Raw genomic sequence first — 14,027 nt, forward strand, 5'->3', positions numbered from 1 at the left:
TCTCAAATTTCAAAGAATTTTTTATTTGTTGAGATTAAATTTTCAGAAACCTGTTGAGCAAATATTAAAAAAATAAGCAACATCTTTTTTTATTTATTTATAAAAAAACGAAACAATTAAGTACAGATCTGAAGCTTTCAGATGTACAGTATGAGAAATTAAAACAGTCAGAGGGTGAGTGGCTCCAAGACACCAAGGTCACTTACGCCTTGGGCCGGCTACTCTCACGAAGATACAGACTTTCGGCTCTATTATATTTTCAATAAAGTATTATAAAATTGTCAGCGACCATGTTTGACCCACGTTTATTTAGATCTTCAAACAGGTGAAATAATTTGTCTTTTCAGTGTGTTTTTTTGATGTATATTAAATCAAGAATATGAGAATCTAAATTTATACAGCAGACAGGAAAGGGGAAAAATAGACAATATTTGGTTTATTTTGAGTCTATGACATGTATGTAACCCGACTTTGCTTGAATGCATCTGCACTCACCTGTTAAACTGGGGTTTTTCCTCTCCAAACACAACCACTTGTAGACCCATAATTAACACCATGACGCACGGCGGGTCCCCAAACAGCCGCTCTCACGTGTTGCACTTGCGCAATTTATCTCCATTAAACCGTGAGGAGCGCTTATTTAACCCAACCTGCAGGAGGAGCGGGAATGAAGGCGCACTGCCTGCCTGCTCCGGTGACCCACGAACCTGCAGCACAGAGCGGCCACATGAAGACCGACGGCGCGGCGCAGACCCTCGGTGGAAGAAAGCAGAGCCTGATCGAGGATGCGCGCAGGGAGCGCATCGGCAGCGGCTCCGCGGGGCCCTCACCGGGGCCCTCCAGGTTCGGAGACGGCCCCGTGTTCGAGGAGAAGGACGGCAGGGTGACCCTGAACGTCCTGTTCGCGCTCAGCAACGAGAAAAACTGCGGATTTTTCCAAACAGGGAAAATATTTGAGGTAAAAAGCCAGAAGAGAAGGTTTTTATTCACATTTTTGATTTCATTCAGTTTTATTTTAGGTTTTGACTTGTTTGAATATGTTAATGTAATTTTTATAAGCTAAAAATCTAGCCTAATACAGGTATTTATATGTATTTTTGAGTGAATTTTTGATTATATATTGCATTATCAACTACCGATTAATGTTATTGAATTATGTTTTGTATTATTTTCACTTTTATTTTATCAGAACATTATTATTTTCTTTGTATTGTCTCATTATTTATAATTATATGGTTTATCAATGAGAGCAAATGTACAGTTTACATCTAAAACCAGTTTAAACACTATTTTAGTTACTTCTATTATTTGAATTATTTAAAAACAAACCTTTCAGGATAAGATCACATTGAACTAAAAAAGGTTTCAACAACAATGAAAGCTTCTGAGGAATATTTGCTATACCTGAGCAAAGTTCAGTCTTAATGTTTTTATAGGTAATATTTCTTTATTTATCATGCATTTGTGAGTTTTATCTATTACTTATTTTGAAATAGGAAATAAGGTTATTTATGATATTTTTTTCCATCTACCTTTTTATAATTAGCACTAATATCAATACCTGACTTTCTTGTTTTGTTTGTAGCCTTTTAATTTAGAGCCATATTGAGAGATTTTATGGTTAAACGGAGACCCTAAAGATGTCCAGACACACATAGATCTATAAGATCCCCCGTGGGTCATCGAACACCAAGTATGAGTTATTCCTTAGATAATCGCAAATAATTACTGTTAAATTTAAGGAGAACTGCTAAATCACTTAAATGTTGTTAGGAAGAACTCAAAGAAGAGGATTTGCCTTAAATCATTTTGAGAAATTTAATGTATTTTTCAGTAGTTGGTGGTAATTTGACTAGTTCCACTATTACATAATAAGAAATTTACGTTTTGTCCTTTGATTCACGAGTCGTTAGGAGAATGCCACAGAAAAAAAAATTCAACAGGGCTAATAAAAATTAAGAAATTCAAATTCAACTCCCTTAAAATCCAGCTTATTTTGTCTACTTTCTAACTTTCTTTTAGTATAGGAAGCTGACAGGTTGATTTATATGTTTTGCAGCTGCAAAACATTCTGCATGAACTTTATTCTCAAATTTAAAACGAACATTTTATGAAGCACTCCAAAAATATTCCTTTTAAAAAATGTCAGCAAAGCGAATATTTAAAGATTTTGAATTCTAAAAGTATTTACTTACTATATTAAAATAGTAAGTAAAATTATATTAAATTTTTTTTTGATAAAGTATTAGAAAAGCTAAAACTTTCTCCCAATTTTTCCTCATTTAGACGTTTGAGGCCAAACTTCTCCACTTGGAGAGCCGGCCGAGGAGGAAGTCGAAGGAAGGACTTCCGGACCTGGAGTTCTTCATGAGGTGTGAAGTCCACCGCTCGGACCTGGACGTGTTCATCAACGCGCTGAAACGGGTCGCCGACGACGTCCGCTGTGTGCCCGAGGAAAAAGGTAGGACCAACGGCCCTCAGAAGACGCCGTATTAGCAAATAAATGTGCCTGCAAACTTTTTCCAGACAGCGTCTGTCTGAGCACTTCCTTACACTCTACTCTGGATAAATCCTCGTTTCCCATCTTTGCAGCTCCCTGGTTTCCTCGACAGATAAAAGACCTCGACAGGTGCAACATGCTGATAACCAAATTTGATCCAGACTTGGACTGCGATCATCCTGTGAGTGTTTATGCACAAAACCATCCTTTTTCTTCCAGCCAGCCAGACTGATTATCATCTTGATCAACTGTTCTTAAGACTTTCTGCACTGCAAAAAGGGAACTCAAAGTAAGTACAATTTTCTTGAAATTTGTGTATTTTTTCTTGATTTGAGCAGCTAAACAAGACTATTTGCCAATGGAATAAGATTGTGGCACTTAAAATAAGAACAATTTATCTCCATCATCTTATTTCAAGTGCAGGATATCTATTTATCTTATTTTAGGGGTAAAAATACTAATTCCATTGGCAAATAGTCTTATTTAGCTGCTCAAATGAAGTAAAAATATGCTAATTTCAATCAAATTTGACTTACTTTGAGGTCCCTTTTTGCAGTGTGAAGGCCTATCTGGTCTACAAGACCACTTTAAAAAGATTACAAGCAACTTTGACTCCTTGGGAGAAAAAAAAAAATATAATATGAAGTCAGTTTTGCTCAGAATTTCTTAAATGTAGGGGGGAAATAAAGCTAATTTCCTTCTTTTCTGCAGGGATACAACGACTCAGAATACAGAAAAAGACGAGCTGCCATCGCCGAGCTTGCCTTTGGATACAAACAGTGAGTAAAATATCATAAGCAAGGTCTAATATTAGTAGATAAAAAAAAAAAAGATCCCCTAAACTCCGTCTCTGTGCTGCAGAGGCGACCCGCTGCCCACGGTGGACTACACGGAACAAGAAATATCCACATGGTGAGCTACAAATACTGACGGTCTGTGCGACGATGGTCTGAAATGTGTCGGAAAAGCTGATGTGTGGATGTTGGGGTGCTCACAGGAGGAAGGTTTACCAGCAGCTGAGGAGCATTTATCCCAGTCTGGCCTGCAGGCAGTTCCTGGACAGCCTGCAGCAGCTGGAGGAGGAGTGTGGATACGGAGAGGACCGCATCCCTCAGCTCAAAGACGTGTCCGCCTTTCTGAAGGGTGAGAAACAGATACAGCTTTCAATGGAAAACAAGACAAACGATCTATGCTAAGTGTTTTCTATCAGGGGCCAAAGAAGAAAACGAAGATTAAATCAGTTAATGCTAGTCAAAACTAGAAATTTATAATGCACATTATTTAAACAAGCTCTACTAAAAGCAATGAGAGAGTGTAGCATTAACCACAGGGTTACGAGTCTCAGCATATTTTAATGGAAATGTACATAAAGAAGCAGAGAGTAGTGCATTTTAGTGGAGAATTAATTGTGAAGTGGAGTGAGAATGATAAATGACAAATATAAATCTGAAAATCTGGTGTGCAACAGGAATGAAAACCTTTGTAACACATGTCTATATGCATATACATACAGAAGAATATCAAAAAGTTTTCCTTTCCTTAACCTCCCCTTATTAAGCTTGCATTCGTTTATAATATCCCAAATTGTTTTTAAAAGAAATGACTGTCTACTGTCTCATAAAAAGTATTTCTATGTAATATTCTACTTTTTTGAGATAGTAAATTAAGTTTTCATTCACTTGAGTCCTTATGAATCAAAATTAACAGAAATAAACAACTGATATGTCACTCTGTGTTTAATTCATTTCTTACCTTTCTGGTTTGGATTACTGAAATAAATCAACCGCTCCAATGAACTTAAATTATAGCAATCAAAACTCAATTAAAAATTGAGTAGGTCCTGGAAATGCATCAGGACATAATATATATTAACTTTTAGAATCAATTTCCCTAACTTTGTCTCCTTTTCCTCCTGTGTGTTCAGAGAAAACTGGTTTCCAGCTGCGTCCGGTCGCCGGTCTGCTCTCAGCCAGAGACTTTCTGGCCAGTTTGGCCTTCAGGGTCTTCCAGTGCACCCAGTACATCCGACACGCGTCTTCCCCCATGCACTCCCCAGAACCGTGAGTTCGTCTTCCAGCAGCGGCCTCATTAATCCGCCTGTTCAGCTCAATCCATTCCTGACACCGATCAATCTTCCCTGACAGGGACTGCTGCCACGAGCTGCTTGGTCACATCCCCATGCTGGCAGACAAGGAATTTGCACAGTTTTCCCAGGTAAAGATTCCCATAAATATTCATGTGCTGCTCCGTGTATATTTTTTTTTTGCTTAAACCCTCTTTAACATTTTGTCTTCTTGTGTTTTTTGCTGTCAGGAGATTGGACTTGCCTCACTTGGAGCTTCAGATGAGGAGATTGAGAAACTCTCAACGGTAGGGAGATATGAGCTTCTGCTGCCATCTAGTGGTCAAACTCCATAACTGCACCTGTTCCTTTAGAAACCAGACGTGACGTTTCTGGTTGTCCTCCCCTGCAGCTATACTGGTTCACTGTGGAGTTCGGCCTCTGCAAGCAGAACGGAGAGGTGAAAGCTTACGGTGCAGGCCTCCTCTCCTCGTATGGCGAGCTTGTTGTGAGTTTCCTCTTTGTTTCTGCACGCGCACGTCGCCAGTTGCATTCGCTTGATGTGCTGAAGGCCCTGTCAACCTTTCCCTGCCAGTACGCCCTGTCAAACGAGCCCGAGTACAGGCCGTTCAACCCAGAGGAGACGGCGGTGCAGCCGTACCAGGATCAGACCTACCAGCCGGTTTACTTTGTGTCTGAAAGCTTTGAGGACGCAAAGATGAAGCTGAGGTACTTGTAGGGGGGGGGGGGGGGGGGGGGGGGTTCAGGAGAAAGAAAGTAGCGGGGAAAGCTTCTAGATGCATTTTATAAAAGAGAAAATCATTTTAAAATCTATTATTTTAAAGCCAAGACCATCCGTCACACAATCAAGGCCTTATATTTATGCACTTCTTGTGCATAAATATATTGAAGCGTCTTCAGCTTCACCATAGTTTGAAGTAAATAATTGTAAATATACTCAAAATCACATACAATTCTGAAAGGGTGGCATCCACTTTTATTAATCCCCCTTTATTCTGACACCCCTGAATAAAATCCTTTGCTATTAAAGATTTACCTGACTCCGCCAGATAGATTTGCTCCGCATATCCATCTGGAAACCTTCCGTTGAAGTAATTTTGGGAAGGGGCGAAAATACTGGTCAGCTGATTGGCCTATGTTGGTGATAGACGGGCCAAATGAACCAATCAGATTCGTCGTTGCTCTGTTACGAGCGACGATGAAAACACAACCACAAGCCAAGCTACTCTTGCTGCTGCAGGTAAAGGCTCGTTAGCTCAGCAAAGAAATACTCTGTAATTCCGATAAAACTTGCTCTATAGCCGCGCTAACGCTAGTTTCATCGGCTGAAGCCGCCATGTTCTTTAGACTGAACTGTCGCTTCTCGTTGCGTCACACCTCAACCCGCCTCAAAGCCAACGCTGATTGGACGTTCGTTTGGTGAACGGCTCCAAATTTTCTTTAACGGAGAGTAGCCAGACTGATCTGCGAGTGAAACCTTGAAAGCTTGCGAGATCAGGATGGTCTCACGAGGCTAATTAAAGATCCCCATATTAGGAAACGTAAGTGACCGAGCAGCTTGATGAAAACCAGGGCAGAAAGGTCAGGGCGGTTTGAACATCTAATGTTCAAACCATCATCTGCAGGTGAAGCAATTAGTATATAACTGCAAAGACATTTCCATCCATCTATTCTGACAAAGCAAGCAGGGATTAATCAGAGAAGTAGCCTAGAGGCCAGTGTTAGCTCTGGGAGAGCTGCAGAGATCCACTGCTCAGGTGGGAGAACCATACGCTGCTTTAATAGTGGTGGGCACAGCTAACCAAAAGGTTATTTTCACTAACATATTCCATCAACAAAAGCATTAGATCTACTGCTGCTAAACCACGGAATAAATAATTAGCAGAAGCTAACGCTAACCGGGTGCATGACAAATGTTCACAGTGCTGAGTGTTTGAGGCGGTAATTCTTTTAGTTCAGGAATAATGACTTTAAAATGTAACATTTACACAGCAGTAGAACCATTTGAGAATATTTTATCCCTTTGCGTCGTCTTCCTCTGTTTTTATCATGACGCGCAAACGCATTGTGAGCCAATGACTTTGTTCCTGAATTAGCTGACTAGCAGGACCGTGTCCTCCACTGGACCTGTTTCCTGTGTGCTGCAATCCATGTAGGGAAGATAGCAAACAAAAAATCACAAAAAATCGTGGTGGGAGCATCATGTTTTGGGGACAGTGGTCTTTAGCAAGGGCAGGAAAGCTTGATACAGCAGCAATAGTGTGTCAGAAAGATTTGAGACTAGAGGTGGAGGTTCCTTTTCTAGCAGGAAAACTCCCAACAGCAACAAGAGATCCAGTCAGGGATCACGTCTGCAGACACTTACCATCCAATCTTAGCTTCACAATTTTGCACTAATTTCTCTTGTGCTATAACATAAAATAAATAAAAAAATGGTAACAAAGTGGCCTAAAGATTAGAGCGATAAAATGATGGACCTTGGTTGAAGCAAAAAGACAATGCATTGTGTCACCGGCATAACTTTTGGCCCCAATGACAGAGACAGTAACATGTTTCAAGCAGTAAGGAAAGTAGCTCCTCCTCTAGCTCCTTCAGTGCAAGACTTAGACATCCTGTCTGTAAAAAGGAGCGCTACCGCAGGTCTTTTATTCCTGCTGCTATCAGATTTTACAATGCTGCACTGTAACTGCAACTGTGACCATAACTGTAATAATTAATGTGCAATAACCAAGGTGCAATAATCTATTTAATACACTGTCCTACAACCCGTGCAATAATCCTGATGTAGTGACTTCTGCTGCTATCAACACCTGAACATAAGTCAGCCCACATGTATGTATGTATGTATGTACAAATGTATACAATGTATATGCACGTACATACGCGTAGGTGCATATGTAAGTAGGTGCATAGATATATGTATATATTTAAGTATATATATATATATATATATATATATATATATATATATATATATATATATATATATATATATATATATATAAATATAGACCACTAAGAATGTAAATGAGACATCATATGCCCATTCCTATTTCCTTTTTTGTATTTTTTGGTATTCTTTCTGATCCATTGTATATATGAAGATTCACTGTATATAACTGAATGCACATTCCCTACTCTACACCTTCTTGTATGAGCCGATGTGACGAGTGAATTTCTCCATTGTGAGATCAATAAAGACTATCTTATCTTATCTTATCTTAAGTAATAGGCCTTCCATAGTATTTGCTCAAAATATTTCTGAGCAGGCATAATCTGGGCCAGCCTTTGCTCAACCACGCTTCATGCAGCTATCTAAAGCAACAGATGGATACATGTACCCCCCTTCTCCTAATGACTGATGTTTTTCTTAACGTATTTCAGCCCTTTATTAAATAAATATGTTTCTTCCCGACAGGAAATACTCTGCAAGCATCAAGCGTCCCTTTGTTGTTCGCTACGACCCTTTCACCTGCAACGTGGAGGTTCTGGACCAGCCGAGCAAGATCCAGAACGCTTTGAGCCAGGTCAGAGAGGACCTGAGGACCCTCCACAGTGCCTTGGAGAAGCTCAGCTCCTCCTAAGACCAAAACCGGATCATCTGCAGCGAACAGGAACTTGAAGGGAGGCCAACTGATCGTGAACCGGCCCGAGTAAACATTCCCAAACCTAGAAAATCCGACTGTAGTCATCTTTTATGGCCGTGCTCTTCTTTTATGTGTGCAAAGTGTAAAGATTGTGTATAAAAGAAAAAAAAAGAAAGAAATAAATGTTTATTTTCATGAAACGTGTCCTCAAAAGTTCGGTTTTTTAAAATTCAAAAGAAGCTGAAAAAAAAAAAGTTGCTGACGCAAGAAGAGTTGAAAGAAAAGGAGGCTTGTAGACCATTTTCTAGCTTCTAATTCCAAACCCACTGTTTTCATTTGGGAAATTCTTGGAAGCCATTTGTCTTTGTGTGTTATTAAGCAAAGGGAAGGAGCTAATTATGAATGATTCGACTATCGTGTTGCCTTTCTGCTGGACGGGGTGAGAGCCAACAGTGAGGCCCAGAACATTATCGGGACCAGGTCACCGAGACCTTGCAGCGAAACCACAGCACGGTCTGCAGGGCTGCGCCGCTGACAGACGCTCTTCCCGCTTCGTTTCTCCCTCTGCGTGCGACTGGAAGGTTTGTTTTTTTTCTCTCCCTTCCTTCTCTCTAACAGAACACCAACATTTTGATCTCAGGCGACAGCGCGTATCAGAGCGGCTCACGTCAGAGCTGTCCCTCAAGAAGACGGATCGCCTTCATCTGCTGGATTCATGCAGAAACAGCATCATCGAGACGTCAGCCGCAGTGATTTGGGGAGCCTTTGCTTTTCCCATAATTGGACTCCACAGTAAATCAAACCTCCCTGGGAAAGCCTGTGTCTGCAGAAGAGGAAAAATATCTCACACTTTATACTCCAGTGTTTTTGTTCTACGATCATTCTCTCCCTGAAAGCCACAAATCCTCCGCAGAAGTTGTGTTTTCGGGATGCGAATCCACAGAGTGCTAAACAAAAGTAGGTTGCTGCAGCAACTGGACGACCACAAAGAGGGATTCAGTTCACTTCTTGTGCCTTTCATGCGTCATCCAAGAAAAAGTGTCTCCTGCGTTGATGTCAGGGCAGGCCCATCTTGAAGCTGGCTGAGTTATCGCCTCTGGGCAGGACAGAAGGTCATCAGGTTCACTTCATCCTCAGGACTGAAGATGGGAATTTATTTCTGTGAGAATCAGCCAGAGTCCACCCTTAAACCTTCAAGCCAAGTTCCCAATCTTATTTAGAATTCAGTTTGTTGCATATTGTTTTTGTGGCGTTACGGCGATCTATAGAAAGCTACATTTACAAAAAAAATTATGGGAATTCACTTCCTGTGGCAGATGGTTTTGATTTTTGACCGAAGTAGGTAAAGAAACGCAGAGAAATGACGAAAAACCGAAGAAGACCTCCATTTCAGCTTCTTCCACACTGCAAAAATAGAACTATAAATAAGAGAAATTTTCTTGAAATGAAAGTATTTTTTCTTGGTTTGAGCAGGTAAATAAGACTAAATGCCAATGGAATAAGATTTTTGCACTTATAATAGGAACAATTCATCTCCATCATCTTATTTCTAGTGCAGGATGTCTAATTATCTCATTTTAGGGGTAAAAATACTCATTCCATTGGCAAATAATCTTATTTACCTGCTCAAATCAAGGACAAATACATTCATTTCAAGACAACTTTACTTATTTTTAGTTCTCTTTTTGCAGTGCAGGGACGGTTTGCTTCTTAAATGTTAAAGTTACGGCACGACAAGCGGCAAAACACCGATCAATTACCTCTCGTTTCAAAGGGTTATAATATTTCCACCCTCTTAAAAAAATAAAATAAAAATGCTGGTGAAGATTCTCAGTCATCCAGGTCATGGTCATTCCAAAAAAAGTAAAAAAACAAAGCAACTGGACTTGTTTTCCGTAGTTGAAGACGTTTCGCTTCCTCTCCAGGAAGCTTTCTCCCATTGGTTGAATTTTATCTAAGCCACTACAGGGCCTTTATTTGGGCAGTAGTATAAAGCTTGGTACTCCACATTACTCCAGACTTTTTGAATTGAGAAAGTTTCCGGGAGAGGAAGCGAAACGTCTTCAACTACGGAAAACAAGTCCAGTTACTTTGTTTTTTTACTTTTTTTGGAATAAAATAAAAATGCTGCAGATTGGTCCAATGCGGGTCATCAACAGGGCAACGATCCCATACACCTGGATTATGAGCGGCCTCATCGGAGTCCCGACCTGGGCCTGGTTGAAACGCTGCTGAAGGACCAAACTTCTTCCACAGCAGCAGCAGGACTAGTGAGGGAGACAATGACTAATAGGTTATTGTTGCTATACATGACTAACTATTAAATCAGAGGGAGCACAAGTTTAGATTTAATTAAAAGCCAACATACTGGCCGAACCTCATAAAAGCTGTTTAAAACAATTTGTCCCTGTATGAAAGAGTATTTTCCTGATTGGGACTGGTGATGAGTTTATAAATACTGCTGTGGAGGAATTTTGACCCGCTCCCTTTTCCAGAATTGATTAAATTCAGCCACAGTGGACGGTTTTCTGACATGAAAGGCTTATTTAAGGCCATGCCACAGAATTGCTATTAAAATTAAGCCACTCCAAAACCTTCATTACGGTGTTTCCTGAGAGGTGGACCTGCCGGTGTGCTTTGGATCCTTGTCCTACCGTATAACTTTAGTGAGTTTGGGCTTAAGGTCACAAATAGGTGGCCAGATTGGTCTCCTTCAGGGTTTTTTGATAGAGAACTAAATCCACGGCTTTTTCTAAAAATGATGGATGTCAATCCCCTTGTTTCTCACCTTTTAGTTAATTTCCTAAGAATGGGACTCTTTTAAGGTTCTATTAAAGCTATTCATTTATCATAGTTTAATCAAACAAGTTAGAGAAAGTGGGGGGTGATCACCATTTCACATGGAGCTAGGTTGGTTTGATAGGAGCTTCCCTTAATAAATTAAATCCCCATTTGAAACAGCATTTTGTGTTTGTATAATATTAAAAACCCACATTTAAGTATGCCATACAAGGGAAAAAAGATATACTAATATGAAAGGAGCAAACCCGTTTTCACAGAGCTGTATATGAATAATTTATCTTTATTTCAGTTTACCTGATCAGACTCCACAGAAAAAGCAGCGTCAGCGAACTATTTATTTATTTTTTTCCCCACTTCGATTCTCTTCATCTGATCAAGATCAAAATGAATCGTTTCATTCTGGGAAAAGTTCTGCAAAGGGAGCGGCTTCAAAGAGCTGTAATCTCCATCTTCTCACATCACGCTCCTCATTATTTCTGTTTGCTCTCTTTGTGTCGAGTCAGGGATTAGAGTTATCTGAGGGCAAGATTAGAGGAAAGCCGGTTTTCAAGAAGCCTGATCTCACTTTTATCCCATTTCACAGTTTGTTATTAGCGTGCACACAAAGACGAGGGCTTGAACTGCTGGTGAGGCATGAAAAACTTTCCTGAGGTCAGATCGGAAAGGTAAGCCTTTGCATCGGAGGACGTGCCTTCAGAAAGCAAGACAGCATGACCCGAAATGATGGCCAAAAGAGGTGTTGTGCTGATCGTTAGGCAATAGATGGCGTCCATGAGTTGAGAGACGCGAGGGTCACGTTTCCAGAGGAAAAATTGGACTCGATCAAACAAAAGGAGCAGCAGCACGTTTTGCTTGAGCGGACTGTGGTGAAAGTGATCTGTCCAAGAAACATACAAGGCTGGTGAGGAGGTCTGAAAGAACGGTGCTCCTTGCTGCCTCTCCTCACTTCGATCTGTCATGCAGAGGAGCGGCTGCACAATGCAACCCAGTGTTTCAAGCAAAAAAAAATTAAAAAAAACGGGCCGCTCTCTGTGCATTGATCCTGGAACGTGTGTGGAAACAGGTGTCAAAATGAGAGCGCTCTAAAGCCGCAGCTCAGCTGGTGCAAAGCAGAGCTCAGAAGGTGATTTAGCAAACGTGACATTTTCGTTTTTAACCTTATGAGAGGCAAACAGAGAAAGGGTGAAGGTGGACTTACTTAATTAAAACATAACACCCAAGCCAGCAATGGATATGTCAACGACTAGATTAGTATAAACTAAAAAACTAAAAAGGTTCACCAGAGGCAGCATGATGAGCAGAAAGCCGGTCCATCAGGCAAATGCTGCAGGGTCCGCAGGCACTGATGATGCTTCATATACTCATCTGACCAACTCTCCTGCTCATCAATGCAACGTATAGCGGTCCATTATATCTGCTTTGTTTTGCATCACCACCGACTGCTGCAGATCTCATGTTTAGGCCCAGCTTTACCAACCTCGCATCCCATAAAGCAGAGGGTGTCAAACTTTTCGTGGCCAGGGACCCTTTAGCAGCGGTAAAATATTTCCAAGGAATTTTTAAACAGCCTTTGGTACTGTTAAATATATTAGGAATTATGTTTGCTTTTAAAATATATATATATATATATAAATACACCTAGTATTAGAGATTTGGTGGAGATTAGATTCTTGAAAATGCTAAACTCGATATAACTGTTGTCATAATTCTTAATTTGAGCTGATTTGGCTTTTACCTTACTTCATGAAGTGGACGGAGATAAATATTTGTCCATTTTGTTACTTAGCTCAACCCCGACCAGCAGTACCTCCTCAGGCCCGCCAACATGTGTTTCATGGACCCCCAACCTGTGGCTCGCGGACCCTCTGGGGGTCCAGGGACCCCAGTTTGAGGACCGCTGCCATCGTGCACCAAAACTGGTACGGATGATCAACAAGCCTTCTGTTTTATCTGTGCTGCAAATAAAAGAAAATGTTTGGGCATTCACAAGTTAGAAAATCTTAAACTGTAAAGGCCATTCAAATGATGGCTGTACACAGAACATTAAAAAAGTATTAGACCGTTAACAGAAAATAGGGGTGGTAGATCTTTTTTTTTCTTTAAACTGATCGAAATGAAATCAGTTTTCCAACATATTTCCATGTAAAAATTTATTTTGGGACTGAAAATGGATTCCCTTTGTAGCAGGCCTATCTGGGCTAAGTTATTTAATTCTACCCCGGTGAAAACAGCGGAGACACAGGAGGTAAAGATGGCCCCAGGAAACGACCCCGGCTCCTGTTGGGGAAACACACCTATAATCAGAGCTGTAATTTGCACAAACTACAACTAAATGACACCTGTCGATGCATTTATCATCGGTTAACTGGATTATAACAAATTATAACCCATTTGGTGCTTTATAAAAAGGATTTCACCGTTTAGTTTAATCTGAGATCTTTTCCTTTTAAATATTTGTACAGCCCCCCAAATTCTGTGATTCACAGATTTGGGCTATAGTCACTGACATACAGATGAGAAACAAAGGGACCATTAACCCTGAGTTTTGGATAAAGTGTCTCTTTGTTTGACCTAAAAATGCAAGAACCCAAACCACTGTACAGTTTTTTATAGTCATTCCTGCAAATGAGATATTTTCTCAATGGAGACCGGGTTTAGAGGGAAGATTGCAAAAATAGACTTAAAAACAAGATTTTTTTTCTTGAAATGAATGCATTTTTCCTTGATTTGAGCAGGTAAATAGAACTATTTGCCAATTGAATAAGATTTTTGCACTTAAAATAGGAACAATTCATCTCCATCATCCATTATTTCAAGTGCAATATCTTATTTTAGGGGTAAGAATACTCATCCCATTGGCAAATAATCTTATTTACCTGCTCAAATCAAGGGCAAATACATTAATTACAAGAACATTTTACTTGTTTTTAGTTTTCTTTTTGCAGTGCAACTTCAGCACGTCTCAAGCACGAGTTCTCAAACTTAATCCAACTTAACCTGTATAATCGTAGAGTCAAAAAAATCACCGGGCATGAAGAGTATGCTATAACACAAA

The 14,027-nt window shown here is 40.2% G+C and overlaps 1 protein-coding gene across 1 annotated transcript; it reads left to right on the top strand.

Moving 5' to 3' along the window:
* Nucleotides 1-403: 403 nt before the first annotated feature.
* th2 (tyrosine hydroxylase 2) lies at nt 404-8,369 on the top strand. The gene is made up of 12 exons (XM_012873786.3): nt 404-958; nt 2,287-2,461; nt 2,593-2,681; nt 3,212-3,279; nt 3,362-3,412; nt 3,498-3,643; nt 4,425-4,560; nt 4,645-4,714; nt 4,814-4,870; nt 4,975-5,070; nt 5,158-5,291; nt 8,002-8,369. The coding sequence occupies exons 1-12, from the start codon at nt 668-670 to the stop codon at nt 8,165-8,167; spliced, it is 1,479 nt and encodes a 492-aa protein (XP_012729240.2). The 5' UTR covers nt 404-667; the 3' UTR covers nt 8,168-8,369.
* The last annotated feature ends 5,658 nt before the right edge of the window (nt 8,370-14,027 follow it).

The sequence above is a fragment of the Fundulus heteroclitus genome, chromosome 17 (genome assembly GCF_011125445.2).
Source record: "Fundulus heteroclitus isolate FHET01 chromosome 17, MU-UCD_Fhet_4.1, whole genome shotgun sequence".
NCBI classification, from domain to species: Eukaryota; Metazoa; Chordata; class Actinopteri; order Cyprinodontiformes; family Fundulidae; genus Fundulus; species Fundulus heteroclitus.